Source organism: Pieris napi, chromosome 12 (assembly GCF_905475465.1).
Source record: "Pieris napi chromosome 12, ilPieNapi1.2, whole genome shotgun sequence".
Lineage (NCBI taxonomy): Eukaryota > Metazoa > Arthropoda > Insecta > Lepidoptera > Pieridae > Pieris > Pieris napi.
In genome coordinates, this window is record NC_062245.1 from 8,570,085 (window position 1) to 8,588,658 (window position 18,574).

Below are 18,574 nucleotides of genomic sequence, written 5' to 3' on the forward strand. Positions count from 1 at the left end.
TTGACATCGTTGGCCCTCTCCCATTCAGTAACGGGTACCGTTACCTCCTCACAGCTATAGATAGAGTGACCAGGTGGCCTGAAGCTTGGCCTATGCAATCTATCACCGCTGAGGAAGTAGCTGAAACGTTCACCCGTGAATGGATTCCACGCTTTGGTGTCCCAGCTGTTCTGACAACCGACCAGGGCACGCAGTTCGAGTCGGATCTTTTCCATCGTCTGATGCTTAGGTTTGCCACAAGGCGTAAAAGAACCACAGCTTACCATCCTTGCGCAAACGGCATGATTGAACGAGTTCACCGGCAACTTAAAGCCGCCCTAACATGCCACGATGATACGTGGACTAGAGCGTTGCCATTGGTATTGCTGGGTATGCGGTCGGCCCTAAAGGAAGACCTGAACTGCTCAGTTGCAGAAATGACATATGGAGAGCCATTACGTCTACCAGGACAACTCCTCGTACTAGATGACAAGCCAACTCCAGCAATGGAAAACCCAGCTGATTTCGTTGTACGACTTCGACGGAAAATGGCCGAAGTACAACCGACACCGGCATCGCGACATGGCACCAAACGGCCCTTCGTATTTAAAGAGCTACCTGGGGCGACGCACATATTTTTGCGTGACGATACCGTCAGACGTCCTCTGCAGCCACCATACACGGGTCCATATAAAGTTTTAAAGCACGCCATTGATGGTAAAACCCTGAACATCGATTTAAAGGGGAAGGACGTAACTGTAAGTGTGGATCGCGTTAAACCAGCGTTCGTCGAGCAGTTTGTTTTTCCTTCAGCTCGCACACCTAGCTTTGTACCCGCTGGTCCTGCGTTGCCGTCATTACTCTCGCCTACTGTGGAAAATATTCCTCCAGTTTCTGCCCCTAATCCTGTTGTTACCAGGTCAGGCAGAACGGTTAGATTTAAGACTAGGTTAGATTTGTAAATATTAAGTTTTTCTTTGTAATGTCAAATATTTTAAGTTTTTTTTATTTTATTGTTATATACTATAATTTTTCGCCTTAGTTTTTCTGTCTCCGTAGGGGGGTGGTGTAGCGTTTGTGTAGTACTTTCTTTCATATTTTGATGTATGTGGCAACACATATACCGGCGGTTAATAAAAAGAAGAAAACTAATGTCACTCAAGACAGACTTCAGAGGAGTGAGATATGTATATTTTTTTCCATGGGTTTTTCTATAAGAATATAAATTAATGACTGTTTTGTGAAGAATAAACCAATGAACAAAGTTAAATATGGGTTATGATTTATTATAAGATAGAACATCCCATAAGGGTTTCCTATAATACATAAATAGGATGGACCAGAGGAAGTATAAATTTAAAAAGTGTTATATCCGCATCATTTCTAAAATCCCCACTAAAACCCCACGGCGACGCCAGCAGTCGCCCGCAGGACAGGGTAACAGCGTAGCAATGTCCGCATCCAGCCACGTGGTCAGCCGTCACGAATGATGTGGAATAGACCTTGGCGCAGAAAGGGCCATTCACATCGGTCAATTTGCCCTGTTTTATAAAGGGGAGGCCCTTTATTAGACACCCACAATTACATTGTGAGAGTAGCAGTTACAAGCTCGGACAGAGACGGCATCTCTAGAATACCACAATAACTAATCGGAGCTGAGTCCTTACACTGTAACTTTCAACAGCGATCCCGATCTCAATAATGAGTTTTTGTTCATTGTTTCATCGTTGTATACAAAATCGTCGGGATAAAAACTTCTAGAACAGTATCGCGGTCGCTGTTTAGAAGCTACTGAGTATCCACAGCTCCACATCTTTCCCTGTCCATCGTCGTCCTCCAATTCAAGCGGGTCCGTGCAGTAATTCGTTATTTTTATTGTTTTTTGTTATTATCATTCCGTCCCCGGATTACGGAGCACATCGTATGATACACGACATCGCGCGGCGCTGGCTGCGTTTAATTGCCTCGTTTTACATAAATAATAAGATTTAGGAGAATAGTATTATGAAGTACAATAATTTGTTGGTTTTAGATGGTTCTAGATGTCTTCATATCTTACACGTTTACGTATTTATGTATAAAGTAGCCATTTACGATAGTCCGGCTCCAAGTCTTCGTTCATCTGCTGTCTTCGCCGTATTTGATCCGCCGTATCTACTGGCCTTTACGTAAAGCAAGAAACAGAGAAGAGTGGAAGCCCTTAGAGGAGGCCTATGTCCAAGGACAAGCTGTATCTATAACAGAAATCAACCGGCTTGCCGATTGATTATTAGTATTATTTTTATTGTCTTTTATTGACATAACCTTTGCACATTTTATGAAAAACGTTTTAACCGGATTAAAGTTATGTATTATTATAAATTTACAATTATTTAACATAATTTTAAATTTAACCGACGTTTCACGTGCTTTACAGCGTGCGTGGTCACGGTGACTATGTGATTATGTTTTTTTTATTTTTAGTGTTAATTTTTTTGTATTTCACATTTTTATGTACTAGTATAAGTAATTACAACAATTTATTATTAGCTTAACTTAGCTTTTATTATTATTATCTACTGGCCCGAAAAAAATCTCTAAGGATCAACTTTACGCTCCGAGAAACACCATTACCAAGCGATGCAAGTGGAAATGTATAGGCTATACACTCCGAAGAGATTCCAATTATATCCCCTAGTAGGCGCTTGATTAGTTCCAAGCAAACCTGTACGCAGATGAGGCAAAGAGAGCCAGAAAGACTTGAGGCGATACGAGGCCCAAGACTCACTGGTGGATGCCCTCTGCCCCATCTAGGGGTTATATGACATTAAGGGTCTGTTTCACAATGTATGGTTAAAGTACCCAATAGCTATGCAACACATAAATTATTTGAAAGATAAATTGTGCTATTTGACATTCATCGGACTCTTAACTTATGATGGACTTTATGTGACGAATAGCGCTATCAGTCGTGAAACGCAACAATGGTGTTTATCCTACCAATAAGCAATAAATAGCTAATTTGGAACTTATGTAGAACTTATCCGTACATTGTGAAACAGACCCTAAGTCAAGTTTGAAACGTCTAATAAAATAAGACAGACGTAAAATCTGTTCACCCTAAGTACAAATAAAAATATGTTTTTCCTATTTTGAAACAGGGACTCAAATCAAAACAAATGTATGGGAGTTCACAAAAAGTTTTTGTTTGAAAAGCGTATAAATTAACAACTGACGCTGACGTGCAACAGCCCTTTGTAAACCTACTAATTAATGTAATACCACTGAGCTCCATACAATTTATAATTTCAATTACAGTTTTCATAAAATAAATTAATAGTTCAAATTTGAAACCAACTTTGTCACATTTCATATAAATGTATTAAAAGCAGTGCCAAGTTGTATAATTTTTACGTAATTTTTAACAATTTCGATAAATAACAAATCTCATCAAACAAAAGCTACTCGCTAAGGACTAGTTAAAGAAAACGTTCATAGTGTTGGGAAGTGAGTAGCGGCATTTAGAACTGTAAACTAAAAAAAACCCTGAAGTTTCTTGGCTTGTTCATTTTAGACTTGAAGCTATAAATAGTTTTTATACGCTTAAAAAGGGATCATGGGTGGACTCTAATGAAAAAGGCCGGCAACGCACTTGCGAGCCTTCTGTAAATGTGAGTGTCCATGAGCGGCGGTATCACACATTAAAAAACAAAAAAAATGAAATATATACCTTTGTAATACCTTTTCTATTTTTATTAATATTAAATATTTTTTATGCTTTCCATGACAGCGAACACAATTTGAACAATGTTTGAAGTACTGTGTGTGTTTGTGTTACTACAATAATTTTCTTGAATACTGTTAATACATTTGAGTTTAAATTCTATAAAGAACATTGATGTGAACGAGTTTAAGTACAAAAAACACATTACGGCCACTTTGAAAAATTTACCAAGGTCTTCACACTCACTCCAGCGCCATTGTAACATGTAGGTAAGTAAGTAATTTGATTTTTAAATAGTTTTTAAATCCACGGTGACTAAATCAACCCATATCTCCGGCGGTAACCATTCAGCAGCTACCATAATGAGCGCTTAGTTTTAATTACACCTGTTATGATAAACAAAATAAACAGCTCTATTTAAAAGCGGGTTCGCTGCTAATTAAATCAGTATCTCACAAGTGAATGTTCCTATAAATTCATACAAACTACACGTGTGTTAACATTACTGTTATGCTATTGTTAAATATAGGGATATTGTTCTTAAAAATATACGAAATTGTTATTTTATCTACATTTTTCACATTTTAATGCGATTATTATATTGTAACAAATTTAGGCTCCTAATGTCCGAAGGGATCCCAATCATATTCCCAAGCAGGCGCTTGATTGGAACCCGCAAGGAAAGCGGATGCGAGGCCGTCCCAGGCAAACTCATAATGTCAGACCACTAAATACTTAAGTCGACTTCGACGATGCCTTACTTTTTAAAGTCTTGTCTAGATAAGAAAGGCGTGTGCGCACTGCGCATCTTCTTCTGTTCTAGTCCTTTCCTGACGTCTACCTATAACCACACCCAGAAGACACAGGCTTGGAAAATTCATATTATGTTTGCGATTTACATGAAAGAATTGGTGTTAAAACTTGTAATTGTAAAAAAATCATTTTTTATTTTTCAAGATCTTTTGCTATTTAGAATGAATTAGCTAATTTACATATGTAAAAAGTGTTTACAATATTCTTAATAGTATGAAAATTCTTAATCCCATAAGTATGGGATTTTTAAAACTTTTTCATATACATATATATATCATATATATTTTTTATAATTTGTATCTCAATTCAATGTAAACCCGTATATAGTTTCTTAAGAATAACACTTACTTATCTAGAATAGGCTTAAAGGAGCAGTGTTTGCCTATTGGCCTCAGCATGCGTTCTCATCCCTGAGGTCGTAGGTGCGAACCTCGCCTGAGCACCAATGGACTTTCTTTCGGTGAATGAAATCATCATCCAAAACTGGCTTGCCTTAGACCTTAAAAGTCGACGGCGTGTGTCAGACACAAGAGTGCCTATTCGATATACAAATTATCATAAAACAGATACAAAAATCTGAGGCCCACACCTAAAAGGCACCCGTGTTTGATTTACTTTAAAAAAAAAAATGAACTGAGATATTTATCAACACATATTATAACTACAAAACAAATTTCATTCAGAAGTTCATGATTCAAATAAAAAAATATAATTATATTTACTCGTAAATACTTTTTTTCAATCATAGTGACTATAATTGTACATGTTACCATTTCGTAAATACATTATTAGCGCGTATTCATCTAATAACTTGTTTTTCGTCCCATAATGCACCAAGCAAAAGAACGAGACAGCATGAATATTAAGATAGTTAAGAAAAATTTTAATCTACCGTGCTCAGTTGCACTTGTGAGACAGCTCGCGACGCGTTAAAATGAATTCCATAGTTGATACCGACCAAATCCTCTCCGAAAACGAACATTGGAAAAAACTCGAAGAACAATGGGGTATACCAATTGACCTGGAAGTAGACGAAAGCGACGATCAGCCAAAACTAAGACCAGTCTTCAGCTGCCTGGACCTGAAAACAACATTCGATTCATCCTTCCTCTTCAAGAAAGTCAGACGGAAACTCGGCCGTCAACTGTCAAAAACGTCAACAAAAACGGCTGCTGATTACCAGGATTTCCTCAACCACCTGCATGACCCTTCAAAGGAATCCTCACAGCAATTTTTATGCATCCAAAATGCTATCTCAGCATCATCTGTTGAAGAGATCTGTAAGAAAATTGATGACATTTTTCGATCTATCGAGAAATTATCGACGTGTAGCATCAGGAAACCCAAAGTCAAACTCCCAGAAATAGTGCATTGCAGCATATCAGCATCGGATCTCTCATTCGATGATACAGTCCAGGATGAGAGTCACTACGACAGTGAAATAGACAGACATATGGAGGAGGCATTTCATGACTTGAGCACCATCAAAAGTACAGAACATATAGACAAGTCTACCTTGGAATCGGTGACAACACTCGTGAGAAAATTTAGCAGTATTCTAGAACATCCCACAATGAAACACAGCGCCAGAAGACAAAAGCAGTGTAGTGAAAAGTTTAGGGATTTAGCTGAGTTTTGGAAAAGTCACGCATTTAATACAGAAAATATGTAATTTTTGTTTTATTCGGTGATAAAATCAGGTAAAAAATTTCGTTACATATTTAAGTTAAGACGTAAATAAAAAGTATTTAAGAATTTATATGTTCTTATGATTATGACAGATACATTGAGTAATGCCTTGTTGAATTATTATTATTGAAATATTGTACATATTATAATGAAATTGTAAAGAGATTAAATGAGAAAATAAATAATTTTAAGCTTTTCATTTACATAAGTATAAAAACAAATTTTTATGAATCCAAAATAAATAAAATTAATATATAACGGGAGATCTTTACCTAGTTGTACATGATATTAAAAATAGTTGCTAAATGTACATAATGTTCCATTATATATCATCCCTTCATCCTAAATCCATTCATATATTATTAAAGCTGATATATCTTAAAAACTTATTTTGTTCAATTTCTTTACTTAAAATACAAGGTTTTGTTTTGCATTTAAAATTACTTTTTGTTTTATGGAAATTAGAATATTTTACCATTCTATAATTGTCTTAACTAGTACATTATTATGACTCCAGCGGCTGTACAATAATGAATTAAAATATTTTGGAAATAACTCAGTAATAATATAGTATTTTAATGGGAAACTAATTTTTGAAATCAGTCAGTAGATTTATGGATACCCGTGACAAACAAATACAAATATTTCCTAATGACAACAAAAAATATTTATAATTAAATTTTTGTTTTATTAATGAACAGATAAGGTAAATAAAGGGACCTATTAGTTAATTACCTGAGCAACAACAAATAGAAATTCATGGTTCATTAGCGACAGAAGCATGGCTCGACTCCGTAGCTCGTCCAAGGTCCAAGTTGGACGCTAAATCACTGCTGGTGCCTGTGGACCTCCGTCAGAAAAATACGGATTCCAAATGAGATAAAAACGCTACGATTTTTTTTAATTCAGAATATACTTTAAAACTACGGTATTGAACTAAGACCTACTACAAGTACAAAGTACACGCAATTTATTTCGTCAACACAGATTACGTACGTAGAGAACACATATTTTTTTAAAACTATCATTACTTTCGACTTACTGTACCGAAACCGCCTTGGTATCGCTGGATCGACAGGGTGGAGGACCTGCTGCAGCTGACAGGACGCCCTGGAAGATTCTCATTTCGGAGACCAAGACAGTGGGTAGCAGAGAGTATTTCATCAATTCCGACCACAGATGAATATTAGTCCTGGGTTTAGCCTGCTTCTGCTGAAATGGCGGGAGGTGGCACAGGACAGTGCAAGCTGGAAGTTTCTCATTTCAGAGGTCAAAACACGTTTTGGGTCGCAGAGTATTTTAATTCCACTGACAGTGGAATACTAGTCCTGGGTTCAGTGTTAATATTTTTTTACATTCATAGGAAAACATCGCTTTCACGATCGCAATATCGTGTCGTATGTTTCCAATGTCCCGCGCACTGACCGTAAGCATAAACTTATTCGTGTTCATGAGAGTTGGACACTTTGTCAATTTATGAGCAGCACAATAGCCGTAGCGATACGTGAAGTCAGATCTGCTTAATTGAGTTACTGTATTATGATGCAGCTTAGATATATTTTATCTTATTAATTATAGAACTACTTTTCTTTTGAAACTTTTTCATACAAAAATTACCATAACCTGATAAGTATTTTGCGTAAGAGGTTTTTAGGTAAGTTTTTATATATTATATGTTCGTGTATATTCATGAATGTATGTTAGTAGGACAATATAAGTTTGTATATATTCATGAACTGTCGTATGTGTACTAATATTGAAAAAAAAACAAAAGTACTATGGTATGTACCGGCGCACCCGACACACGATGTCCTGAACGATTTGGCATTCTGATAAACAATAAACTAAGCTTCCTCCTTATCAGAATGCCAAATCGTAAAATGACTGCTTCACGACTGATTTGAGCGCGACCGCCGCTGCTAAAACCGCTGTGAGAGTTCGAAAAGTGAGTTACAGAATCGCAAGGCTGTACACACAAATGTGTTATATACATAAAAATCTTCTCATATTAAATATAAACCATTCTTGAACGGAGATAAAGAAGAGAGATGGTCTATTATACAGGCATATTCACCAACTGAATCTGATAAAAAAGAGGACGTAAAAACAATTGAGGAATTCTATGAAAATCTCCAAAACGCTATTGATAACGCACACAAAAACGTCATCGTGATGGGAGACTTTAATGGACAAATTGGGATTCAAAATAGTGGGGAAGAAAATACCATAGGAAACTATGGGTATGGAAATAGAAGCAAAAACGGAACAAGACTAGTAAACTTTGCACTGGAAAACAGATTAAGTATTCTAAACAGTTTTTATAAAAGGAAACCATCAAAAAAATGGACATGGATCTCACCCAATGGACAATATAGGAATGAAATCGATTTTATTATGTCTAATAATAGAAAAGCCTTCAAGAACATTTCGATCATAAACAATTTAAACTTCCACACAGACCATAGGATGGTTCGAGTTACGATGTCAGGAATGTTCAAGAAAACAAGACGATTTCAAAATAAACAATTAGCGGTACAATACTCAGGTGACCCTAAACTATTACTTAATAATCTTCAAACATCTCTAGATGCCGCGGAATTAGAGAAGAAAGAATATCCATCGATACAAGAAAAATACAACCTATTACTAAATCAACTAAAAACAGTAACCAGAAAAACAAACAAAAGTATCAAGAAAGAAGTCTCACTTACAATCAAACAATTATTACAAGAACGAAAAGAACTTTTACGACAAAAGGAAATTAAAGGAAACCGCCAAAGAGTAACAGAAGTAAGCAAAAAGATCAGTGAACAACTTAGGAAAGAAAGAAAAACTAAAAGATCTAATACAATGAAAAGTTACATAGAAAAGACAGGAGGAATAAAAAAGGCATTGAAGGAGTTAAACTACAAAAAGGACTGGATACCAAGTATGAGAAAGAAAGATGGCAATAATACAGGTAAAAGACTCGAAATATTAAAAATCGCTACAGAATTCTACCGAAACTTATACCGAAGTCAAAAAGAGAAAGACACTATAAAAGAAAACGACGAAATAACTAATGAAGAATATATACCGGAAATAATGAAGGAAGAAACCATAAAAGCAATAAATACACAAAAACTCGATAAAGCCCCTGGATCTGATCTTGTTACAAACGAACTTCTAAAAGCAACGTTACCAGTAATCGCTCCAAGACTTACAGATATATTTAATGAAATTATCAAAACGGAAAACATTCCAGAGGATTGGACAAAATCTACAATTATACTACTACATAAAAAAGGTGACAAAGGAGATATAGCAAATTACAGACCAATCAGTTTAATGTCCAATATTTACAAAGTGTTTTCAAAAATAATATTATCTAGAATCACAAACACACTTGAAGAAAATCAACCCAAAGAACAAGCTGGATTCCGTAGACATTTTTCAACAATAGACCACATACACGCCCTTAGACAAATACTCCAGAAATTTAAAGAATATAACAAAATTTACTACATAGGGTTCGTGGATTTCAACAAAGCATTCGACACACTTGAACATAGATTTATCTGGGACGCATTAAAAGATCAAGGCGTACATGCAAAATACATACGGATACTGAAAAACGTATACACAAAAAGCACCGCACAAGTAAAACTAGAATCTATAGGCGAAGAATTTCCGGTTGAGAGAGGTGTACGCCAGGGAGACCCAATTTCACCAAAAATATTTGCAGCAGTTCTGGAAATGATATTCAGAAATCTGGATTGGACGAATAAAGGACTAAATATAAATGGCGAAAATCTGAGTCACCTACGCTTTGCAGACGACCTAATCTTATTTTCGGAAAACCCGAAAACCCTAAAGGAAATGTTGCAACAGTTAGCGGAAGAAAGTAAGAAGGCAGGCCTGTCAATGAACTTAACGAAAACAAAAGTAATGTCTAACTCCTCACAAACAGAGTCCATAACAGTAAATGATGAAGAAATAGAGTATGTAAAGGAGTATGTGTATTTGGGACAGTTAATATCTACTGAGGAATGTATGCAAAAAGAAATAGAAAGAAGAATAACTAATACTTGGAAGAGATATTGGTCACTCAGTGAAGTCATGAAGAACCAGGATATGTCTATGAGGAACAAGAGGAGAATATACAATATGTGTATCTTACCATGCTTACTATATGGGTGCCAAACATGGGCATTGACAGAAGAACAAGCAAGGAAAATAAAAGTTTGTCAGAATGGAATGGAGAGAAGCACAATAGGAATTAAAAGAAAAGACCGAGTTAAACTAAAATGTATCAAAAACAAAACAAAATTTAAGAATGCATACACAACATACAGGTGCTTAAAGTGGAGGTGGGCTGGACATATGATAAGAGAGAAGAAGGAGAAATGGACGAGAATAATAACAGAATGGCAACCACGAGATAGTAAAAGAAACAGAGGCAGACAGACTAGAAGATGGGAGGACGACATCAAAAAAGTGGCGGGCCCAATATGGACGCGCATAGCGAAAAATAGAACAGAGTGGAAATCTTTAGAGGAGGCCTATGTCGAAAGACAAGCTGAAATGTAGAAACGACCGTTTACCGATACCGGATTTATGAAAAGAAAAGAAACTGTTAAAAGTTATAAACGTATTTGTAAGAAAAATTACTGTAAAAATAAGTTCAGCAATAAAGGCTATTTTATTTTATTTTATTTATTCTTGAATCCACTTGAACGCAAATAGCATCAAATCGGTCCAGCCGTAATACAAACAAGTGGAGTGATTGTCTTGAAGCCAAGAAAATGCTTCATGCATAATAAACATCGTTATGAATCTGGTCCATATAAACCCTATGCCAGGATACAGGCTATCAAAAATGATAATTGATTTTTTCACGGGCTATGCGTCAAGCGATCGCAAATGGCTTACGCCACCATATTGAATTAGTGCGTGGACGAAGCCGATGACCGCGCATAGCAAATACATACAGTAGCCGATTAAAAAATATTTTTATCAACATGACCAAATAATGAAACAAATTATAAAACTTCAGCATTTTTGGACTACTGTCTGTACTAATTATACGAATTATAATTTTTTCTAATTATAATTTTGATGTGAAATCACAATCTGTTCTTTTCTGCATATTACTTTTACAAAATAATGTCGATGTTTCACATCTGCCAGGCGTCCCGTGACGGCTTATATTTTTTTATATATAAAATACTAAAAACTAATACTTGAACTCTATTGAGAAGATTTTTAACTAACGAGTAAACGATTGTTAATTTCTATAGAGATTTTCTACAGTTATAACAACGACAATAAATTATTTATTACTGTACCTTAAAATCAAATATATATTTGAAAAATATCTCCCACTCTAATGCTTTCTCTAACCCAGTGATGTTCACTCATAAAATTAATTAAAAATCACTTCTCTCTGGCGATTTCGTGCAAATTGATTGAGAGCGGTGTGCGATGACGTCACTAATGGAGTGACAATGTTGCTACTTTTTACGAGCGTAATTTTTTAAGTTCCTTGCCCTTTATTCTGTAAAAATTAAGACATTATGGAAGGAAATTAGAAGGCGTTTATCATTTTGCTTAAATTTTGCTTAATAATATTGTCTTATTATCTATAATAAAACAATTCCCTTGTTTATTAATTTATTTTAATTATTTCAATTTAACAATTAAATTATTATATTATTGTAGTATATATATCTGGAGGAGATCTTTGCCAAAAAAGGGTACATAGATAGTTAAAAGAAGATTTAAATATAAATGTGTTTAAATGTAAAAGTATCTGAATTGAATGGCTATTATTATAGATCCAGGATCGGGCTCGAACCAAGTACCTTTACAAAGTAGACTCTAATTTCGAAATCAAACGGCTGATGCCAACAAACTAATTAATGACGTTAGCAATGTGACGTCACAATTTAAAAAAAAATTGAGATGTTACAGAATCGCAAGGCTGGTCTTGTTTTTGTTAATATTCAGAACGTGCTTTCTCGTTATTGTTGCTAGTTTCCCATCCACTCCCTTACCATCAAAATTAAGATTCGCCAGTATTAAAAAGTCATACAACGATCTTTCCGAAAAATTCAAATTAAACTGATTTAAATTACGAGGGAACTAAGCCAAGTATAAAATTAATTGTCGAACTTTAATTGACTTTAATTGATAAGACATGTTTATTTTAATATGAGGGTATGCAACAATTTTGTGGGTACTTACGATATTTGATACAGAAACTTGGCTTGGTCAAAACTAACATTCGCCATTCAACAGTCGTTAGGAACAATTCACATTAAATTGATTTAAATTACTAGAGAACTAAGCCAAGTATAAAATTAATTGTCGGTATTATTAGCATACATCGATGCAGCATTGCACTAAATATCAGAATGTTTTAATATATGAAGGAACTTGTGCAGTTTGGGGCTGATGCAGAGGAGCAAGTTTCGATACACAGGGACCATAAATTGATAACGGCTTGATATATTAATGTTAGATGCTAATGGACTTAAAATTATATGAATGGGGAAATTAAATCCCTTCTATGTGTATCCAAAACTTTGGTTATATTTTCCTCTATTACGTAAAAACATATGTGTGTGGTACAGATTAGTATTTACAGGTTTTTTTTATTTTTAAGGCTTTGACGATACTTGAGGTCACTTTTCCCAAATTATTTTTGTTTTTTTTGGCAAAGGCACTCTAGTTTCGAAGCCCAAGGCTCACTTTGGGTCGCTAGTGGAGTGAATAAATTTAACATTATTTTTTCTTGATAAACGAAATTTTGAATGTTTACTTGATAGGGGCTGATTTAATTAGTTACCTTAAGTTATTTAGATTATTAAAATATTAAACACAAAATTATGCGTTTACATTAGAATTAACATATCACATATTTTTAATACCAATAAACGAGTATAATTTTCCAATTTCTTAAAAAATATCTAATTGACCTATATTATATTTTAGCATGTATGTTTTTCATTAACTCATGATGCTAACGCAAACATTCAGTGACATTGAATTAAAGAATTACAGACAATTAAAGTTTGTTAATTTTCACAACCAATTACCGTTCAATAATTTGAAACATTTATTAGAAATCGGAACACATTTTTTCATATACTAACAACGTTATCAAATTCGCAGCGTGTATCATAAAGACGTACGATGCACCTGGGAGGTCGTGTATTACCGACATGTTTATGTGTCCATGCCGCTAATTATACTCTTCCCCACCTAATGAGCGCTTTTACGACCGTATCTCTTAATCATTGTGAGGTTGCTAAGCAGTAAGCACTCTGTTTATCTATTTATTTAGTTACACTGCGTGTTCTCGCACTAAAAGGGGGAGGATTTTTATGTGTTCCCCTGGTGGTTAGGCTATTCTTAAGCGTATGAAGGAAATACTAGAAAGTAATAAGCTCATCAAAGCTACAGAAGGTGGATCACGAAATAAAAGAAAAAAATACTGAAATTTTAAACAAAAATGTGCCTTTAAACCCAACTTATTTTTATAATGAAACTTACTACTTATGACGGTGATGATAAATTTTATAACGACGTTATAAGCTTGTGGTGCCGTGACCTTAAAACATCATCAGAAATATGTGTTAAAATGCTTAATGAAATTGGGACAGCAGGACCCTCGGAAGTGGTCGAGATTCAATTTTAATAATGGAAAGTTGAAGTAGCCCAGTCACTGCTCCTTACGTGCGTAACCGCGCCCTCACAAACAAACAATCTTGTTATGCTACGACCATACATTCGCGTAACATCTTTCGTGTTGGGAGAATGTATGAAAAAAAAAACGACGGGTTGCACTCCGGGAGTGCCGGCAGAAGTGAAAACTTGAATATTAACGTTATGCATTTTTGATATTTTGGAATGGTTAGGGAATAATTTTGCATGAATTGCTTTAATTAGTATAAAAGTATTATTATTTATGTGGTAGAATACAATATTTATTTATTGCGCTATCGTACACAAATATGACAATTTATATTACATTAAATACGCCGCTCCAGCTGTCTACTCTCCATCCGTCTTACGAATTTTCGATCAGGTCACGTCCTGGCGCGAGTTAAACATTTTTTACCCATTTCAAAAAAAGTGTACAACGCCGCTAAAGAAGTTTTCACTTCAATAAAATAGAGAAACTGAACTTTAATTTATTAACTCTGGCCAGTTAGCCTACAACAATTCTTATAATCAGATGCTTAACTTAATATAATTGTTTGAAAAATTCTAGCACCAAACCAAACTTTAACTAAGCTACCGTAAAGTATGTGCCCTAAAACGAAACAACAATTTTCAGCGGTAGTCCCTAGAAATAATGTATTTATAACAATATTATTATTTATCGTAATTATTTTATATAATTACTTTGTTAGGACTGGCGTTGAAAATAATCACAAAAGTTAAATAAGGCCGGCAACTGCTTTCCGGCTATCTAGCATTATCTTCTAGTGTAACTATTATTACATATAGTTAGATATATATGTATTCGTATAATTACTTAATTCATTTATTAGTTTTAAATTTTGCGTTCGCCATTTTATATCAAGTGTGGTCGCACATTAACAGCGGCCTCAAATTAATCTAACGCCTAACACACTAGCACAACAGTTAGGATGACCATTCTTCATTAGTACAAAGGAACTCGCCTTTTGTCTTGCGACCATTCATTTGTGATTGTTTGCGGCGACCGAGAATGTACCGGCTTATTCTGAAACACCTTGACAATTTAAATACGAATGTTAATTCCCACTATAGTTAGTTTAATATATTAAATTCTCTTCTGTCTCTTCCTCTAAAGTTGCTATATATTTATTTATTTATAAGTCCTAACATGTGTGCTTAAAAGAAACATTCACAAATTTTACAATCATCAATTATATTAGAACATAAAAATGTCAAACTAGCAAGGAACAAATTAAACACAAGCAAACAGGAAAAAATTGAAACTAAATAGAAACTTAAACATCATTACGAGCGTAAAACACAAAATTACTGTAAGTAGGAAAACTGCACAACAATTTAAATAAAGATATCAAAGTTTTCATTAATGTTCGTAATTACGTGGTAAAAGCGATGATTTTGATAGCCTATTCAAATACGCGAGCATCCCTGCGATTCTGTAACTCACTTCACGAACTCACACAGCGGTTTTCGCATCGGCAGTCTCTCTCAAATCAGTCGTGAAGCAGTCATTTTATGATTTGGCATTCTGAAAAGGTGAGAGCTTGTACTTTATTGTTTATCAGACTGCCAAATCATAAAATGACTGCTTCACGACTGATTTGAGAGAGACCGCCGATGCGAAAACCGCTGTGTGAGTTCGTGAAGTGAGTTACAGAATCGCAGGGCTGTAGGTACTTATTGAAGACTTTTAATTATAGTAATTCTAGGATTTACAAAGAAATTATATTTATGGAAATGGGAATGAACGAGCTTGGAGAGTTGGAAAAAAGTGTTTACGTCAGCATATTCCTGTATCGCGTGTGTCACTGGCCTATAATATAATGTTTCCTAATAAGTTTTAGATTAAATAAATATTTAAACTATTTATGAATAGCTATTTAACTTCTAGACTCGTAGAGGATTGACATTCTGCATCCTTACTATCATAGAAAATCGGCTTACACTGGAACATTTTATTTCAAACGATGATTTAATTAAATTTCTCATCTTTGTCTATTAAATCTCACTCTTTCTGTATTGCCATATCAATGCTATACATCAGAATAGTCCCTTATCTGGCCCGGCTTGATCCCTGTCAACAAATCCACAATACTGTGACTCGTCGTCACCCGAGTCCAACAATGAAGTGATTAATGGACACCCTTCATGCTCTCAACTATTTGACTCCTATTCGATTTGAAGTTGCATTATTAATTAAGGTAATGGATTGTTGAATGTTATACGAGTAATACTAAATTTTCTTAGTAGAAAATGTACATTTATGTACCTTTTTACCTTACATACATAAATTTACTGGTAAATTTCATTCTACGCTAGTTCTCTTTGGCATGAATATAATCATTTCTTTTTATTGAACAACGGGCAAACGGGTTAAAGGTTCACCTGAAGTTTAGTGCCCATGGACACTCGCAATGCCAGAGGGCTCGCAAGTGCGTTGCCGGCCTTTTAATAATTAAATTAAATTTAAATTTTCTTGAAGGATCCTAAGTCGATGTCCTTAGCACAGGTATTAATCTAATCCGACTTATTAGGTCGTAAAAACATATTAATATTTTACCTCTATTCTTCTGTATTAAGCTCTCAAAAAGGCAGTGTTGGCCTAGTAGCTTCAGCGTTCGACTCTCATCCTTGAGATAGTAGTTACGAGCCACTGCTGTGCACCAATGGACTTTTTTTCTATGAACGCATTTAACATCACAAACATCGTGAGGAAACCGGCTTGCAAAAAGTCGACGGCGTGTGTCCGGCACATGAGGCCGATCACCTACTTGCCTATAAGACAAATGATCATGTAACAGGTACAGAAATCTGAGGCCCAGACCTAAAAAGGTTGTAGCGCCACTGATTTATTTTTATGTCTTATATTAAAATCTCATGTTTCTTCTTTTATACATTGTAGCCTATTTTTAAACTAATACTTCAACTCTAAAGTATTACCGAACCTATTCAACTTCGACCTAGGAAAAAAGCGTACAAATTTTCGAAGGTCAGCAATGCACTTGCGAGCCTTCTAGCAGTTTGAGTGTCCATGGGCGGTGGCATTACTTAACATCAGCTGAGCCTCTTGCCCCACCCAAAAAAAATTAAATAAAAAAAACTTTTGTTTATACGAAAAATAATCTTCTCGTTTCTTACTAAATTGCTTTAAGTTGAATTTTTGGAATATCCCCAAATAATAAAAATCGTCAAGTCTTTCAGAATTTTATTTTAGAAGCCTTTTTGGTAATCCTCATCTAAGAGACAACCGGCGACGGGCTCCGTCACTCCGGGATTATTTTCAAAGATAAGCGACGACACGGTGAAACTTTAATAGTACCTACTTATACTTACTTAGTAGATACTTATTTTATTGTTCGTATGACATTATTACTAGCCAAAATCCCTACAAAAAAAAATTAAACTGACCGACTATTTTAAAACATTAAATTTCTTCTTACGCTAAAACACTTAAACCGCAGCAGGATAAACTTTTGGTATTAACAATTCAAAATATACCTAAAGTTAATACCTATTTCCCTCTAGCATATACCTACTTAATAGCGCCGTCTACTTTTGAAGATTGGCGCCTTGAGTGCCGCGCTTCTGAGCAATGATTTTCGCTAAGACTAAAGCAGAACATCCAGACCATCGTTGAAACTACAAAAGCCGTGACTAATTTCATATGAGATATACAAAACTTTATTTATTATTATGACGTACATTTATTCATAGTTTATAAAAAAAGGGTTCACACAAACTTTCCATACTTTTTCTGACACATTTAAAAGTTAAACGAAAAATATACATTTATTTTTATAGAACAGGCACCAGACTCATCTGATGTTAAGTGATAACGCCACCATTGAACACTCACAATACCAGAGGGCTCGAGCTCTTTAAGAATGTTTATTTTATTGTCAAAAATGAGCCATCACACATTTCTTCTCAATTGTATCTTAGCAGGAAGAAAACTAGAATACGACTTAAATCTATTCAATTAGAGGCGCTAAACGCCCACTTAACTTACTATTAACCGACACAAGTAAGTGACAAAACAAACTTGCGCCGTCATGCGGCGGCTCTAACCGCCTTAACCGGTTTACGCCGGTGTGAACCGGTTCATGCCGGCTTAAGCTCGATTTACATAAAGTTCCCAGTTTTAGATGTTTAGTATTTCATAGAGCGTTCTTGTGAACATTATATACTTTAAATTTTTCTATATATTCCATTAAATATTTTACAATAATAAAACGATTTCATTTATGTGTCTGGTAAATAAATTTCGACTTTTATTAAGATTCAGAGCAGTGACACCGGCTATTCACGAATGGACTTTCTTGCTATGTGCGCATCATTCAAGGAAGACATCGTGAGGAAACCGGCTTGCCTTAGACCCAAAAAGTCAACGCCAGTCCTGATCGCCTACTTGCCTATTAGATTTACAAATCATCACTAAACAGATACAGAAATCTGAGGCTCAGACCTAAAAAGGATGTAGAGCCACTGATACATTTTTAAATTTATTTTACTAACTCTAATAGTGCCGTCATTCAACTCAGAAACAGGTAAAAGTATTGTTTAGTTTATAGGCACAATACAACATCAATTACGTAAAGAAAAATCTTTTATTCTTAACATCTAGAAATGCACTGATCCACATCCTTACGCGGCATTAAGCAAGTCGTCTTTATACCCGCATTT

At 35.0% G+C, this 18,574-nt stretch overlaps 1 protein-coding gene across 1 annotated transcript; it reads left to right on the forward strand.

Moving 5' to 3' along the window:
* The first annotated feature begins 5,401 nt into the window (after positions 1 to 5,401).
* On the forward strand, positions 5,402 to 6,370 carry LOC125054555. Its single transcript, XM_047656527.1, has one exon. The coding sequence runs from the start codon at positions 5,430 to 5,432 to the stop codon at positions 6,165 to 6,167; it is 738 nt and encodes a 245-aa protein (XP_047512483.1). The 5' UTR covers positions 5,402 to 5,429; the 3' UTR covers positions 6,168 to 6,370.
* Positions 6,371 to 18,574: the final 12,204 nt, after the last annotated feature.